The sequence below is a fragment of the Pseudopipra pipra genome, chromosome 5 (genome assembly GCF_036250125.1).
Source record: "Pseudopipra pipra isolate bDixPip1 chromosome 5, bDixPip1.hap1, whole genome shotgun sequence".
Taxonomy (NCBI): Eukaryota; Metazoa; Chordata; class Aves; order Passeriformes; family Pipridae; genus Pseudopipra; species Pseudopipra pipra.
This window is the reverse complement of record NC_087553.1, coordinates 75,817,743-75,834,408: the sequence shown is the minus strand read 5'-3', so window position 1 is coordinate 75,834,408 and position 16,666 is coordinate 75,817,743. Positions and strand designations below refer to the sequence as shown.

At 47.1% G+C, this 16,666-nt stretch overlaps 1 protein-coding gene across 3 annotated transcripts in view; it reads left to right on the top strand.

Moving 5' to 3' along the window:
- Positions 1-3,468: 3,468 nt before the first annotated feature.
- Positions 3,469-16,666, top strand: part of GOLGB1 (golgin B1) — a 37,731-nt gene continuing 24,533 nt past the window's right edge. Inside the window, exons 1-8 of one of the 3 annotated variants that reach the window (XM_064656793.1) lie at positions 3,469-3,585; positions 6,662-6,799; positions 8,826-8,922; positions 9,537-9,689; positions 10,010-10,162; positions 13,462-13,614; positions 14,552-14,674; positions 15,099-15,212. In XM_064656793.1, coding sequence (XP_064512863.1) covers positions 8,833-8,922; positions 9,537-9,689; positions 10,010-10,162; positions 13,462-13,614; positions 14,552-14,674; positions 15,099-15,212 — 786 coding nt within the window. In that variant the 5' untranslated portion in view covers positions 3,469-3,585; positions 6,662-6,799; positions 8,826-8,832. The remainder of the gene's footprint in view (positions 3,586-6,661; positions 6,800-8,825; positions 8,923-9,536; positions 9,690-10,009; positions 10,163-13,461; positions 13,615-14,551; positions 14,675-15,098; positions 15,213-16,666) is intronic. The other 2 variants (XM_064656791.1, XM_064656792.1) reach the window with 2 other exon arrangements.

The following is a 16,666-nucleotide window of genomic DNA, read 5'->3' as shown; positions in this document are numbered from 1 at the left end:
TAATCTAGTAAATCACTGCTATTTCAGGAGCTAAACCAGAGAGGGTGAGAAGGTTAATCAGACACTGGCATCGGGAGCTATACTGGTTTGGCAGACTACCCTGTTTTTAACCTTGATATAATTATACATGAAGATAAGAGGAAATGGCTATGAGATGTGGGATGTGAGGTTAAGTAAGGATCTACTCCTCTAACTGGATTTGATAGTGTTTTCTCAAACAGACACGTTGAATAACTGGGTGAGTAGGACCAGAAGGTGTTACGGAAGCGGCCCAGTACAAGAGTGAGGCTATGTGGGGAAAGCCTCACCTCCACGAAGTGGCACAGAGGAACAATGGCAGGTGGGGGAATCCTAGTAATGCCCTAGCCTGGCTAATCCCAGAGTCACCACAGACCTGCAGTCAACCCAAGAAAGGTTCATCTGCACAAAGCAGTAGGAACAAAGAGAGACAACCACAGGCTGGGGACCAAATAACCCCGTAGGAGAAATGAAGGCCCTGTCCCAGCTCCTTCTAAGTCTGTCCCAGGGGAGCCATCAGCCCCATGGGCCTAGAGATGACACCGTCATGGTGAGTGAACAGAAGTTGTCAGAATACCTTACAGACCAAGTGGGTACTGCCTGGGGCATGGAAAACATGGTGCAGGGGAAGAGCATCTGTGGATTTATTGCACAAGACTCACAGTGGGATGTTTAGGGGAGGAAGGAAAGGTGGGAAAAGGAATGGGTCTAGGCACTTTGGGGATGAACAAGCACGGGAAAATGGAGGGAAAGTGGATACAAGAGGTTTGTTGTATGTAGAATGGTGTTGGTCAGTATGAATGTCTAGCCATACCCTGTGCTGGATCAGCACAGTCTTTCCTGTCTTCTAACATTTCTACCTCTTTTTTTCTGTCTGCACAGGGCTGTGCTCTGGACATATGTGTGCATGGGGATTTGAGTGCCCACAACTGGATTGAGTGAGACTATGTCAGTCCCTGATCACCAGTGACATCAAGCCAGACTAGCCAGCCCATAGATCAAGTGTTTTGGGAATCAGGTGCGTGTATGTCTTTGTTGTGAGACCACTGGAGTAGCTGACTATTGGAAGGACCAGGGGTCCAGCCCAACAGCTGGAGAGACTGAAGGTGTGGGGTTGAGGGAGATCCACTTGTCTGTGTGTTTCTCTGTGCAGGAGCCAGAGAGCTGCACGCTGTGGGCCTCTGGAGGGCCCCCCAGTGTCCATGTCTGTTGGTATGTTGGTGTGTGCAAGGGAACATGGACCAGCGACTGAGGTGGGGATGTGCACCTTGAGTGTCTGGCATGTCCATGTGCCAGCAGCTGGAGAGACCAGGCATCGAGAGCCAGCTGCTGGGGAGGCTGGATGTCTAAGCCCACCTGCTGTGTGTATTTGCCACTGATAGATCTTCACAGAATCACAGAATGGTCTGGGTTGCAAGAGACCTTAAAGGCCATCTGATTCCACTCCCTGCCATGGGCAGGGGCACCTTCCACTGAAGCAGGTAGAGTCAAGTAGTAGAGGGGGAGAATCCCCTCCCTTGCCCTGCTGCCATGTTTCTTTTGATGGAGCCCAGGATACAGTGGGCTCCCTGGGCTGTGAGCACACTTTGCTGGTCCATATTCAGTTTTGCATTCACCAAGACCCCCAAGTCCTTCTCCACTGGAGAGGACTGCTTTCGATCCACTCGTCACCCAGCCTGTACCTGTGTTTGGGATTGCCCCAGTCCAGGTGCAGGATCTTGCACTTGGCCTTGTTGAACTTCATGAGGTTGGCACGAGCCCTTCTCTCTACCCTGTCCAGGTCCTTCTGGGTGCCCCATCCCTTCCCTCTACAGTATCAACCACACTACTTTAAATATACACTTAAAGCCAAAATTTATTTTTAGTATAATAGAAATTTTAACAGTCTAGTTCATGAGTCATTATTAATTACAGTAAGCAAAGAAAAATAATGTAGGCCAAGTACTTATATACAAGAAAAAAGTTGCACTAGTAGCAATAATCAAATTAAAATTGCAACACACCTGCCTTGTTTCTGTGCTTTTTCTGGTGTTACACTCACCTGCCTGCTGCTCCTCTGGGTATTAAGATCTGTGGTTCCCTGGATGCTTGCAGGGGGGATGGGAACGTCATGGCAAGTTGTTAGCATCCAGAGTCCTTCACTGGAGGAATGTGATGTTCTTGTTAATGGTTTCCTCATCCTCTCTTCTTTTTGTCTTTTTTCCCTTTCACTTCCACTTAGACTCATGTATGCACGTGTTAGAGTTGGAAATATCTCATTCTACCTAGAATAACTGCTTGTTATGACTAGCTATCTAGGACCACGGTTGTACCACACAGAGATAAATAAGCAAAATAAACTCGCCATAGTTTATTTTGACATTAGAGGAATTGCTCTCACAGCTGAACCAAGTGAACAAAGCTGCAGGAAGGGTGTGAAAAATTCAGACACGCCTGTCAAGCCTTGTCCTGAGGCCTTGTGAACTCAGAACAGAGCCTGTGGCCGTTCAGGAATACGGGTGCATCCAAATGCACACACCAACACGTGATGGGGATGGTCAGAGGAGAGGGAACTGGGCTGCTCAGGCTTCATGAACTCTTGCCTTACACCTGGCTGAGGGCACCCTCTGGGACCAGTGCAGACCAGGAGATGAATGGATGGAGAGTTCTGAAGAGAATGACTCAAAGAAAACAAAAAACTGGACAGGAGCTAGCAGTGTGCACATCCCCACCAGTGTGGGCAGCAGGGGAGGGGGGATTGTCCCTCTGCTCTGCTCTTGTGAGAGCTCTCCTGCAGAGCTGCCTCCAGCCCTGGGGAACAACAGCAGGAGGACGTGGAGCTGCTGGAGAGAGTCCAGAGGAGGCCCCGGAGCTGCTGCCAGGGCTGGAGCCCCTCTGCTCTGGAGCCAGGCTGGGAGAGCTGGGGGGGTTCCCCTGGAGAAGGCTCCACGGAGACCTTACTGCAGCCTTTCCGTACGGAGAGGGAGCTTAGAAGAAAGATAAAAATCTTTTTCTGCCAAGGGCTGTAATGCCCTACAAGGGACAACTGTGCCCGAGGGCAGGTTTGCACTGGGTACATTCACAAGTGCCCAAGGCCAGGCTGCACGAGGCTTGGAGCTACCTAGTGCAGTGGGACACGTCCCCGCCAATGGCAGGGGGTGGGACTGGATGATCCTTTAGGGTCTGTTCCGCCCAAACCAGTCCGTGACCGGGCCCCGCCTCGGGCGCTCCCAGCACCGAACTGCCGGGCCCCGCCCCGACCGGCCCCGCCCCCGACCGGCACCCGCGGCTGATTGGCCGCTGCTTTGCTATTGGGCGGGGCCCCAAGGCCTCCTCGGATTGGTGACTTTGTGCCATGTTGCAGGACAACGATGGCATCGCGGCTGCTGCTCCGTCGCGATTGGCTGACGGTCACGTCCATCTTTCAAGTTCCGCAGGTGATTGGTCACTGTCCCTCCGGGGCGGAAGCGGCGGCGTGTTCCGGTGCTGAGGTGGCGGCGGGAGCGGAGTGGCGGCGGCGGGGCCAGTGGCGGCTCTGAGCTGCCTCTCGGCGCTGCCTCTCGGCGCTGCCTCTCCGCCGTGCGGCAGGTCAGTGCCTCCCTTCGGTGCCGTCCCCCCGCCGTGTGCGGCCCGCGGGCTCTGCCGCCCGGCTCTCGGCGGCGTTCTCGGGCCGCGCTCCTTCCGTGGCCTTGCGGGGCCGGGGCGGGTCCGCAGCTCCCTGGGGCCCGGGCCGTGAAGAGCAGCGGGCCGGGCCTGTCCTCTCCCTCCGGGCTTTGCGGGCCGGCCCGGCCCCCCCGCCGCTGGGACACTGCCGGCGGTGCCCGCCGGTACCGGGAGCGCAGCCCGGCCGGGGCAGGTTCCCGCCTCACGAGCCCCGCCGGAGGCGTTGTCCGGTACGTCTGCGGGGCTGCCGGGGCCCCTCGGCGCTTCCCGCCCCGCGCGGGGCAGGAGCCGCCACTCCCGGGGCCACGCACGGCGCTCCAGAGCTCCCCGCCGGTCCTGGGCTCTGTCGGAGGCCCTGTGCACAGTGTGAGACGTTTGGTCGAGGGCTTGTGTACAGCAGCACTGCCTTCAACGCCTGTTTGATTTGCTCAGAAAAAGGAAATGCAAGGAATTAACTTCATTTACGTGTAATAACCTTAGAATAGAATAAATTAGGGAAAAACACTTCAAGTCTTTCCCTTCTGTTGCTGGTACCTGGGGATAGAAAGGCTTGATTTATGCCCAGCTTACTGTGGGCTGTGCTGACACTTCCAGTGGGCTGAGGCTGTTTGGGGCAGGACAAGAAATGTATTTCAGAGGAAAGGAGCCTCTTCCAGATCACTGCTGGTAGTCCCAGTGTTCAAAGTAAAGTCGCCCCAGGGAAAGTTCATTAGTCACAGGAATGGTGAGCAAAAGGTTATTTTCAATTACAGCCAGAATGCAGAGGATCCTGGCTCACATCTTGAGCATAGTGGGGGTCCCTGTGCTCTGCTGTTCACTGCAGGGATGGGAATCCACACCCCAGTGAGAGCCTGGGAGAGCCCCAGTCTCGTCTCTGAGAGCTGCACTGTTTGCTTTATTGGGGCGAGGCAGTGGAACTCTGACTAACCTCTGTCTTTCTGTGTTTGTCTACTTGTGTTTGTGGGGAAACTGGCCAGCATTATATAACACCAGGATATTCCTGCCACAAGTCCTTGAGGCTAATGCATAGGACAGCCACCACCCTGTGTGCAGACTGTTGGCTTTGGGACAGAATTTAAAGCTGTGTTATGCTTGTTCTTGGATTTGTTCTCAGGAAGGGTTTGAAGAAGGCTGAGCCAAGCTCTTTACAGTGGTGTGTGGTGTCAGGATGAGAGAGCATGAGCTGAGACACAGGATGTTCCCTGATTGTCAGGAGATGGTTTTTCACTGTGTGGGTCACTGAGCTCTGGCACAGGTTGTCCAGGGAGCCTCTGTTGTGGAGCCTTTGTCCTTGGAGGTATTCAGAAGCTGCCAGCACAACGGTCTTGGGCAGCTGGCTCTGGGCAGCCCCTTTGAGCAGGGAGCTTGGACCAGATGACCTCCTAACTTCACCCATTCTGGGGTTCTGTGTAAGATCCTCCATGAGCCTTTTATTTGTTGTCCTTCACTGAATTTTCTCCAACAGGTTCCCCCCTCTTTTGTTCTGGGGGCCCAGGACTGCACACAGTACTCCAGACATGGCCTCACCAGTGCTCAGGAGGGAGGAAGGATCAGGTTCCTCCTGATATGCAGCCCAGGATGCTGCTGGCCTTTGCCATGAGGGTGCATTGATGGCTTAGGGTCAGTTGCCGTTCTCTGCAGAGTTGCTTTCCAGGGATGTTTCTGAGGGATCCAGAGCAGTGGCCCATGTATGCCCATGTTTTCCCTGTTTGCTATAAACAGCAAACCTGTTGCTGTTCATAGAATTGTAGAATCAGTTTTTGTTCCCCATTCACATTCCTTGTCATATTCAGCTGAGCTGAGAATATAATTTAAAAATGAGTTCAAAAGACGTGAATCTCTAAGACTTGAGTTCAGGTTATTAAAGCCCAGGTCTGTGCAAATAGCTGCAGGCAGGCCTCAGTTCCTCTTTGCATTTTGAGGAGGCCATCTATGAGCCAGACCCAGCAAGGCTTATTAGCTTGAGTGCAGTATCAGGTTAATGCAGCCAACCTGGACAAAGGCCAAGGAGTATTTTCTCAGCATAATCCAGGTGTGCATGCTTGACATTGTGATGCCTGCAGCGTGTGGACAGGTGCTGAGCCCCATCCCTATTCCTGGTTACAGTGGATGTTTGCAGATGCCTAGATTCTGGTTTTCTTTTTCCATATTTCTAATATCACTTCTTATCATTCTTCAAGTGGTTCTCTCAGTCCCAACTGCATACTGTTTATTTGTAACTTTAAGAAGCTGTGGCCTAATATGCAGTTGGAAGATCAAATCCATCCTATTCAGATGTGGGTGACAGTCAGAAAGAGGCATTTTTGCATTTGGGTGTTGTTTTCTAAAATACACCACGGCCAAGACAGCAGGTTTGGTTCCTTGTTGGGGCATCGTGGGAGTGATGGTTTACAAAACTGTAAATACTTTATTATTCTTATAATGAACCAGACATTCCAGGTCTCTAAATGAGTCTCTGGTATTACCAGGTTGGTGAGCAGTTGATGTTGACAGAAGAAATCTCCCTGGCAGGAACTGTAAAGATGTATTATTCTGGAATTCCATGCCTCAGTCTTGCCCAGGGCCGGCTGAGAAGTGAGCAAAGCACCAGTACTTGTTTCACTGGCTGTTGTGTTGGTGCAAAATATGGACAATCCTGGTGTTCTGACTGTGCTTCTGGAGGAGTTGCATCCCTAGAGCTCTTTGCAGGAGTCTGTCTGAGCTTGGTCTCTTGCTGCACATCTTTTTGCTTCACTAACTGCTGCTTGAGCATTTCATTCCATCAGCTAAAGAGACACAGCTCATGCCCTTCAGTGTGAGAAACCAGGACATGTCTCTGCAAGAACAGGAGAAATCCAGGTTCCCAAACAGAGCAGACTTTTCACTTTTTGTGCCTATTGCAAGTGACCGACTGTAACAATCCTGGAGTGTACTGTGTAGGGTGAAGGATGGGCTTATTTCTTTACTATGGGATCATTTATTTCCCTTTGTTTTGTTCTTTTTCTCTTCTCTCTCCATCAAGAGTCTTAGTTCATGCAAACTGTCAGTATCCAAGAGATAAAAAAGAATGGCATGAAGGACCTGTGTGTGACTACCCTGCTTTGGATACCTCCTTACTACTGAGTCAGCAGACCTGGGAGCTCCTGGGAGCCTAAAGCAGGTTGGTGTTGTCATAGGTGTTCACATGTCCTTTTGTGCTGTTGATGCTCTTATGTGCATTGTGGCATTTTCTACTTCTGCAAAATCAGGTGGTTAGAAGGCGTGACTGCTACAGAAAAGTAATGCTCTGCTCCTCTCCATTGTCAGTATTTCCCACTTTTGAGTTGCAATCTAGGAGTAAAGATTTGCTTACTGAGACAAAGGGGGTCAGGAATGTGCAGATCAGTGTAGCCAGCTTTGGAAGCTGCCTTCCAGTGAGGCACAGACATCTTGTCATATTAAAAGATTCCGTTTGATGGAGGTAATTGTAATAATGTAAACTTGATCTTATGGCTAATGGGAGCTTGCCTGGCATCAGCTTGCACTACTGGAGCTTCTGTATTTGTGCAAATGGTTTTGCCATTTACAGGCATGAACAGAATCTGTAGTCTTCCTGTTAAGAGATGTCAAGTGTCACATGTGACCTTCACAGAACACTAGAATGATGATTCTGTGATTCTTAAGGGACTTTGGGAGTTCAGTTGGTCAAATCCTTTGCTCTTAGCATGTCTAATGTCAGTCAGATTGGGTTGCTATGAGTCTAATCCAGTATTTTAACATGTTCCCTGTGCATTTTTTTCCTGATTGAAGTTGCTTATGCTGCAGCTTGTGTCCTCTGCCTCATGTCCATCTGCTGTGGGCCTCATAAGAAGTGTATGGCACTGTCTTTAGGTACCTCAGAGGTGGCTGTGGGGAAGGAGGAGCTGTATCCACTCCTCATCTGCCATTCTCAGGGCTGAACAATGAGACTCCCTATGCCCAGTAACCCAACTCCCAGTCATCCTGGGGGCTTTCTGCTGTCCTTGATTCAGTTTGTCTCTGTCATTTTTGTGTATCAGGGAGCTTGACAGTGAGCCCTGTGCTTGAAATGTAGTCTTACAGGTGCTGAATAGAAAGGAGTAGTTGCTTTCCTGAACCTGCTGCCTGCAGTCCTACCAATGCAGCTCAGGGCACAGCTGAGCTTTGCTGTGAGTGTGCCCAGCTTGGCCACCAGCACCTCGAGCTTGTCTTGTGCAACACAGTTGTGCAGCCAGCTGCTCCACAGCCTGTACAGCTCACACACTTCTCCCATCCCAGGTGTAGGGCTCTGGATTTGCCTTTTCTGAACTTCACTGTGTTTCTATCCAGCTGTTTCTCCAGCCTGTCAAGATCCTTCTGATTGGCAGGTCTATACTTTGACTTATCAGCTGCTCCTTAGAACTTGGTGAATTTATTGAGGTGGTTTGCATCCCACTGTCTTGGTTAATAATGGAGAATTTAATCTGTTGCTCTCCCCAAAATGACAAGTTATGTGTTGCTGGCTGGTACTGCTGCATATTTTTTCATTCTTCACTTCCACTTGCTAGATCAGTTTGGCTCCTGAATTTCAAGGAAAGGAAAGAAGGTGTGCTGAGCATACACAGCCAGGGAATGTATGCTCTCTCCAGACTGTTTCCCCGTGTCAAGGTCCTGTCCTGCCACATATGTGATGTGCAGAGGTCTCATCATCTCTCTAATGTGACACACTTGCATCTGCTTAGCAAACATCAGGGCTGAGTTCATCATTCCCACTTCTTATTAGCAGAAAGCTTCTTCTGGGCACTTACAGGCCACGTTTGATCTGTAAAGAAGCAACTTCATTTTCTTTTGAGAAAACGGGACAGATCATGGTTCTATGATGTCATTGATAAGAAAGATCAAAATGAACTATGAGGATGACTTGACATCTGGTATAAAAATGTATTTTTCAATCATACATGTAGAGAGTTATGTATCCTGACACCAGCACATCCTCTTCTTTTATGTTCAGAGAGTCTGGCTGCTTTTGTTAATGGAATTGTTTCTTTGTTCCTGAGGTTTCACTTTGGCTTTTATCTCTTGGCAATGGAGACATATTCCCTGCAAGCCTGGTCACTGCTGTAACATTAGAGACCAGTGTGGAGAGAGCTTATTCTTTTTAGCAATTTTGACTACCTGTAGCTGTATTCTGACTCTTGGTTTTGTTTTAGGCTGAAGATGCTGAGCCGTTTGTCAGGTTTAGCAAGTACTGTTTTACAAGAACTGTCAGGGGAGGATGGAGATGCAGTTACTGAACCCTCCAGTGCTGTAAGTACAGTGTTATCTAAAGACTTTCAGTTTTAACTGACAGTTTGGGGAGTGTGATTCATTAGACTGCAGTGAGAACTGCCTTCTGCTTCTTCCTTGCTGGCTAGACTGAGCTGTCATTTCCACTGCTCTTCCTATATTCCTCAGCTCTTAAGTCAGCACTTTTGTGAGGCAGACCATAACCTCTCCAGTTTCCATATCTCAAGGTGATCCTAGAAAACAACCTAGAATTATGATGAAGAAAGACTTTTAAGAGTACTAGCGATTGTGTGTAGCAGAAAGGGGAGCTCTGCGTGACTGGGTGACAGTAGAAGGCCTTATGTCTATGCTGCCCTTTGCTATTGAGACAGTGGACAGTGTGTGAGGGTGCCCTCTTTTCAGATCTGCTCCAAGCTGTGGTGTTCAGCAAGGGACTCTTTGGTTTTGTGTATTGCTCCATGGTACCCTGGGCTTTCCTCCTGGTTTCACCTAACTGTACAGTCCTACGGGCTCCATGAAATGCCTGCAGGGACCAGAGTGCAGTGTTTAGGAGTGGAGCTGAAGGTATCATTTGGATGCTGTGCTGCAAGCTGTTCATAGTTTTTTGCTTCAGAGCACTTGTTTCACTGTTTCAGGTACAAGCTTTGGAACCAGCAGCAGAAAACATGGAGGAGGCACCTGAGGAGCTGTTGGAGCGCCTGGCCCAGACAGAAAAGCTGGTTGTTCAGCTGAAGGATTTGATCCGAGAAAAGGATGCTCTGCTCCAGCAAAAAGAAACTGTACTCAAGGTATCATTTCCTCCTCTGGGGACCAAGAGTAAAATGCTGCTTCAGCTTTCTTTGCAAGCCAGTCTCTGGTTTCTTTTGAACTCTGTCCCCTGGGTGCTCTGTCCTTGAGAAGAAGTGCTGGGGTAGAAGCTACGATTTTGATCTGTGCAGTGTTTCAGAACAAATTTGTTTTGTGGATGTGTTTTAAATGGTGCTGTTACTGCGGAGGTGGGGCTGGATGGAGAATGACAGACTTGCAAGGTGTGTAACTTCTCAAAGTGGTGCATGCTGGGGGACAGCAGGAGGCTGAGGTGCAGTCACTTTGTGTCCTTCTCTTACAGGAAGAGCGAGAGGCTGCGGATGCGAAGCTGATGAAACTTAAACTTCAGGCCAAAGCCAAACTGGCCACTCTGAACAAACGCATCGAGGAGCTGACAGGGAAAGGATCACCACTGCCTACACAGGCCTTAGCAGAAGAGCAGGAGCATCCCAAGGTCAGGAGAACAGGGCCACTTAAAAGCTGGAGCTTCTGCTCATAACCTGGTGCTGCTGATGTCTCAGGTCCCAGGGAGCCAGCAGGTCCTATTTGTCTTGTTAGTAAGATGTTCATGGATCCAGCAGGGATGGCTGTGCCTATGCTGTAGGGAGCTGATCTGTCCAGCTTCCTTGTACTGCAGTTGCCCTTGGAATGCTCACTTTGATCTCCTTAAGGGCATGGGCCAGTTTCCCTTGCATAACTTTGGTAATCCATTGTAGCCAAGGTCTTTCCTGCAGGAATTGTGTGTCTGTCTGAGCTGTGAGTTCCAGTGTTACCTGTTTTGTGAGTATAGCAAAGGAGTACAAGAACCAGGAGGTCTTTAAAACTAAAAGGCAATAACTTAAATATTAAAAAAATACATATGAATATATTTTCCAGCCATGTAACTTCCTCAGCCACCACAAAGTTTTATGGTTGACAAGCCATGATTGTGTAACCCTAGATAAAAACTGAGGAGAACCGAGACATTAAAGAAGCTGTAAGCTACTAGCTAGAAGCTCCCATTGGAGCTGGTAGTTTTTGAAAACTTAACTGTCTGCTGGCCACATAGTTTTCTTTAAAAAGTTAGTAATATTAAGCAATGGAAATGGGATAGAAGTCCAAAGAGAATGCAAGACATCAGATGATGTTCATTAAACAAGAGAAGATAAAGGTTATTTCAGACACTGAAAAAAAAATTAAAATATTATAGGAAACATTAAAAGGTGAGTGTGAGAGCTGTCAGGTGAGAGGTGACTACCAGTGGAGTGAAGATTGGTTCTATGACTTGTGATGACTGTTTTTGATTCAGAGCATCATAAAAATCATAGAAATGTGCTACTGTAATTCATTTCACAATGCCATCTTGAGAATCTTTCTTAATGCAAAGCACCATTTGGTTTTCACACATGAAGAATTGGAGGATCTTGAGGATTGTCATAACATAAAAATAAAGCCAAATTTAACAAGTGCCCAGTCAAGCACTTGCCATGTCCTGCCACTGTCTCCTGCAAGGCCACGAGCCACATTTCCTGGCTGCAGAGGCCAGTGGAGGCCATGGAGGCTGTTCAGCTGTGTCACCTGGCATTGCTCTCCTGCTGCTGAGGCTCTTTTTTAGCTTGTCCATGTGCAGTGTGTGTGATACAGCTGTGTGCTCTATGGTACTTTGTGCAGACTTGCTGTTGAGGACTGGCGAGTGCTCTTGCTTCAAAATTCAGATTTATCAGTTGAAGAACATGTTGTATGTTCTGCTCACTTGAAATCAGGAGAGAAATTCCGAGAGCAGCAAAAGACTTTCTGTTCTCCTGTGATGTTGAGAGCTGCACTTACGAGACATTCGAATATCTTGGTTGTTTAGTCAGCTAGTGTCAGAGAGGAAACATTTCAGTCTACAATTGTATGAGGAAGGTGAGCACCAAGAAAGTGCGAGAGCTGTTAAAGTGAAAGGATAGTGCAGGTGAATGGATGAATGTAAATTAGCCATTAAGAAAAATGGCCTTTTAATTAGAGGAATGAGGTCTTGAGACAGTCTCCAGTGGACGTGGTATGGGTCAGAGCCTTATTTGGTTTGAGTTAGAACATAGTTTGAGTGAAATTATATTAGGGCAGTTACCTGCAATATTATGTATTTGACCCAGAAAGCATTTTCTAGATTCTTTCTTGTAAGGTTAGAACCTACAGAGTCCTTTATTCACACTTATTTCCCCAAGTAGATGCTGTCTTGAGTAATAGTGGTATTTCCTAGACAGATACCCTGTCATTTGAAGATGAAAAATTTAGATTAGGTTTGCATGTTGTGCTGAAGCATAGAACATTAGCAAAGGGCTGGGTTTTTTCCTGTCCATGGTGGGGGCCCTATGGGAAGGCTGTATTTTAAATATCTAATTAGTACTATTACTTTCTGGGCTTTTAGCAGAGTGCCTCATTTTGAGAAGAATGGAAATATCAGTTTGTATCATTCTATGAGATAGTATTTGTATACAGAACAACTGAGGCACCTCTTAAACTTTAAAAGTGGGTAAAGATAAATTATGTTCAGGTATAAGAGCTTATACATTTTGGAAAAACGTCATATTTGAAAGCTTGAGCTGTGGAAACTTTGTGGCTGTGCTACTCTCCTCAGTTGTGGCACTCTGTGTAGTCACCAGTGTGCAAGGACTTTATAAGAAGCTTTTCCAAATTCGACCATAAAAGTCAATCCTGAAAGCTAATTACAAGTAAGCAAACTAATCCACTCATCTTGCCCCCTGGCAACTGCTCTGTCCCAGCATTATAAGTTATGTATATCCCTGGCTTCTTAGAGCTTCCTGCATTTCTGTTCTTTCTTTTCTGTCCTGTTCTATTTCTAAACTTAAATACAATTAAAGCTTTCTTGGCTGTCTGTCTGTTCTACCTACTGCCAAAGACCATCTCTGTAGGTGAAGCATCTTCTGAGGAACAGTAACCTCTTACTTATTACACTGACTTATAAGTCCTTCTAAAAGCCTTCATAAATTTTTCAGAATGGCTTTAGGGACATAAATACTGTGTAGAACCCCTGTGTTATTGGTGGTCTTTGACCCAATACCTGTCAGAAGGAAAAGGAAAGAGATGCATTTTGTATTTATTCAGTATGAAATACCCAACACTGAGTGCAGAAACTGGGAGTGCTGAGATGAGAATGTAGAGGGTGTTTGTCCTGCTCAGTGATAGGTGATGTGCTGGACCTGCCCTCACACAGGTGTGAAGCACAGCTGTGGGTTCAGGGACCCCACTCAGGTGTGAGCACAGCTGTGGTGTCCTAGAATATTTAGTGTTTGTCCCTTTGTCACATGGAGAATATTCTTCTATATCAAATTTAAAAATGTTTTTATTTCTGGTATTAAAGAAATCTATGATGGTAAAAAGCCCCACAAATCAAGGTGGTCATACTGTAAATTATGTATTAAATTGTGTTTAATAATCTGATTTACCTTAGTTTATATGGTAAGCAGTCACAAATGATTAGCTGTTCCAAGTGATTTGATGCTTCCCAGTTAAAGGTATCTTGTGCATTTTGTGCATATCTGCACAGAAATAGGGAAAATAGTTACTCAGCATAGTACAACTTCATTTAAAGAAACAAAGGAAATGTAAAGTTAAGAAATGAAGCAATGTAGTAGAAATAAGCATCTGGTCAGGAGTCAAGAGTGCAGTAGCATTCTAGTTTGTTTGTTTGTTTGTTTTAAATTAACCAGTAATACTGACAAATTTACTTCTGTTTATCTTCTTCCCAATTCTTTCCTCTTGCAATGTCAGAATAATGAAAATACGAGTGAAGGGCACAGAGAGGAAGTGGAAGTACTGAAAGAGCAGCTCAGGGAGCGAGAGGAGACTGTTCAGGACCTGAAGGAACAGCTGGCTCTAGCCAAAGGGAATCTGAAAGATGCTGAAATCAAGTATGCAACACAGGTACAGAAGCTTTTTCTATTCATCAGTCTGTGTGTTTCCCACCCCACCACTTACACTAGTATGATAGAACAGAACAGTGCTTACACAACTGGTCTTTATTTCCCTTACCCTCTATTTTTTCAGTTTTGCTCCTCCTCAAATCACCTAGGTCCATCAATTTCCATGCCTTTGGTTCCTCCTCTAAATATTCAACAAGTCTTTCCCAATCCCCAAGTGCTCTTCACCTGCCCCCCATAGTACATCCTCTACCCCCAGGCCAGAACCACCCTTGGTGCAAAAGGTGCTCCACAGGTAAGAGGTGGGTTTCACCTTGGACAGTGGGACTGATGGCTCTCTGAGGAGGGGAAAACAGTCCCTGCAAGGGCCTGGGCAGGTTGTCCCTTCCTCAGAGTTGGAATTTTGATTCTTCCCTGCCTACCCTTGCTGTTCTGTGATGGCTTTGCAGTAACTGGGGAGCACTGCAGTGTTCTTCCAGCTGCCAGACTGTCTGTTCTGCTGTGGGTGTGCAGGGCAGCTGCTCAGCACAGGGTGTAACAGCTGCTGTTGTGTATTGTAGTTATTTATGGAAAGAGTTTTGTTAATACTCTAAATTGCAGGTTTAGCTTTTGAGCTGTGAATTGGGCTGCATCCTACACAAGTAAAACCCCAGAAGTTTTATGAACTGTTAATTACACAGTAATCATACATTTTATTGTTCTGCGTATTTGAAGATGAAATTCTATGCTTTTTGCTTGCTGGGACCTGAAACATTATCAGGGGTTTTTTTTTATACATATATTAGTATGATAAAGATACCATTTGATCAGGGTGCCACATAGGATTGTCAAGCTGAAAACTTTGTCACACACACAGTACACCAGTGCATGTTGAAAGCAAGCCTATGTGTCTGTCAGCCAACCTTGTTGGCTTGTTTTTATTTTATGGCTTCTGTTTTCAGCTGAGCTCCCTGCAGGAGGTGATTCAGGAGAAGGAAGCTCTTCTGGAAGAGCAGATGCACCAGCATCAAGCTGAGTTGCTCAAGATGGTGGCCCAGTCAGATCTGGAAGTAGAGATGCAACAGGTATATTTGCTATAATAATCTTTTTATGGGAGGAGGAAGGAAAAGGAATTTTACCAGAAGACACCCTGAGAGAGCAGTTCACATTAAAGTAACTCAGAAGGGATGAGAAGAGAGATGATCTGATTGTTTGGAGTTTTTTGGAATGCCAGTTTGGACTTTGAGTCCTAGCTTTGATCTGCTGGTTTGCTATCAGTTGAAAAGAAAGAACAGTTCAAAAAAATGTATTAAATCGTTGTGCTCCAGTTCCCTATTTGTGAAGCAGTGGTGAGCTCTTCCTACTGCACCAGGGCTCCAGAATTGGTGTCTACAGAGGTGAAGTGATTTAGGCTGTTAAAGTGACTGTGTTATGAAAACTAGGTGTCTGGATGAAACCAGGGAGTCTTGTGTGAGCCCCCCAGTTCTGGAATAGCCTTTTCTCCCACAGAACCTGCACACACTGCAGAGGAAGCTTGAGGAGCAGGAGGCAGCTCTGCTGGGGAGGACTCAGGTGGTGGAACTGCTGCAGAAGGAGTTACACTCTGCTGAACAACAAAACCAGGTACCTGGTCATGCTTTTTGTTGCTTTGCTCTCATGTGTGTGTGGTGGATGGTGCCTTTGTCAGCAGCTTGGAGGTTACCAGATCAGCTTGTTTCTGGTGCTGGGTTTCCATCTTGAAATCAGCTGGGGCCTCCCTCAGGTCAGGTGTTAGAGCTTGCAGTTGTGTGTGCACAGCTTATCAATGGGGTGCTGCAGCTGCCCCCTCTAGTGACCCAGGTTCTGGGCAGGTGGATGGGGACTGCATCTATCCATACCCACCCTGCTCACTGGGCTTTCAAAGCCACCAAATACACAAACCTTTGCCAAAGGCAGAAGTGCCAAACACAGGGCTGCTGTAGCCTCAGTGTTCCTGGACAGCAGCATCCAGGCCAGATTAGAGCAGAAACAGATATTCTTCAGTAGGTCTTGCTGATCTGGTGACACAACTTCTGGAGTGGGATTGGCTCTCACTGTGTCATTGTAGAGCATGAAGAGGATGAGATCAAGTCTGCGCATATATGAGCTCCTTGAGATAGGGTTTAGTACACAACCTCTTCAAAGGTTGGTTTGCAGATAGAGGATGAGTGGTTTTTTCGTTTTTCCAACATCTGAACTTCTGAAAACTCCCTTTAGAAGAGACTTACACTGAATCAGTCTCATGTTCCTAGGCTGCATGATCTCCAGCCAGTCTAGTGCTCGACCTCACTTGGATCATTTTTACACACTTAGCCCCATGTATTTTTCTCCCCTTGTGTCCCAGCCAGGCACAGCAGTGGGTCCTCTTACCAGCAGGAAGAGGTGAAGACCCTCAGTGAGCTGACTTGTACTCACCACTGATTGCACTGCTCAGCAGGGTGTTTCATGGGGTGGTGGCATGGATATCTTCATGACACTGGTTGTCGGGGTCCCCTGACTCCTCCTCGGGGTTTTTGACTTCCCTCATACACACTCTGTGGCCAGAAGGAGGCCTGGTGTACATACCAACTTGAGTCCATGCAGCTGGAGCTTCTCTTCCTACCAAGAAGTTAAGAGGAGCTCCTCAGCAGAGTCCTCTGGAAGTTAGCTATGCTGACTGTCCACAGGTCCAGGATGAGGAAGTTTGATAAAAGGAGTTTGGGCAAGTGTAAAGTCTGTTTCTGTTTCTTGGTCATCTTAAATCTCTGGTCAGTGTCAACCCAGCCTTCTGAGATCTTTCTTAAAGCAGTGAGCACTGTGGAGCACTCAGTTTGTTACCTCCAGGTTCATACACACTTGTTCTGGTTTTTAATTGTTGAGTTCTCCCTCTTTTGGGAAGCTTGCTTTCTTCTAAAAGAGAACTCATGGCCACTATTCTCTTGCTTCTTTCCTCTGAATTGCCTTCCACTAAATCAAGACTTATCTTTTCTTTACCAAAATGATGAGGAGTTCTTCCTCCCAGCATTGCTTTCTTGCAATTTGCAAATAGTAGGGCAGTTTCTTTCTAACAAATAGAAATT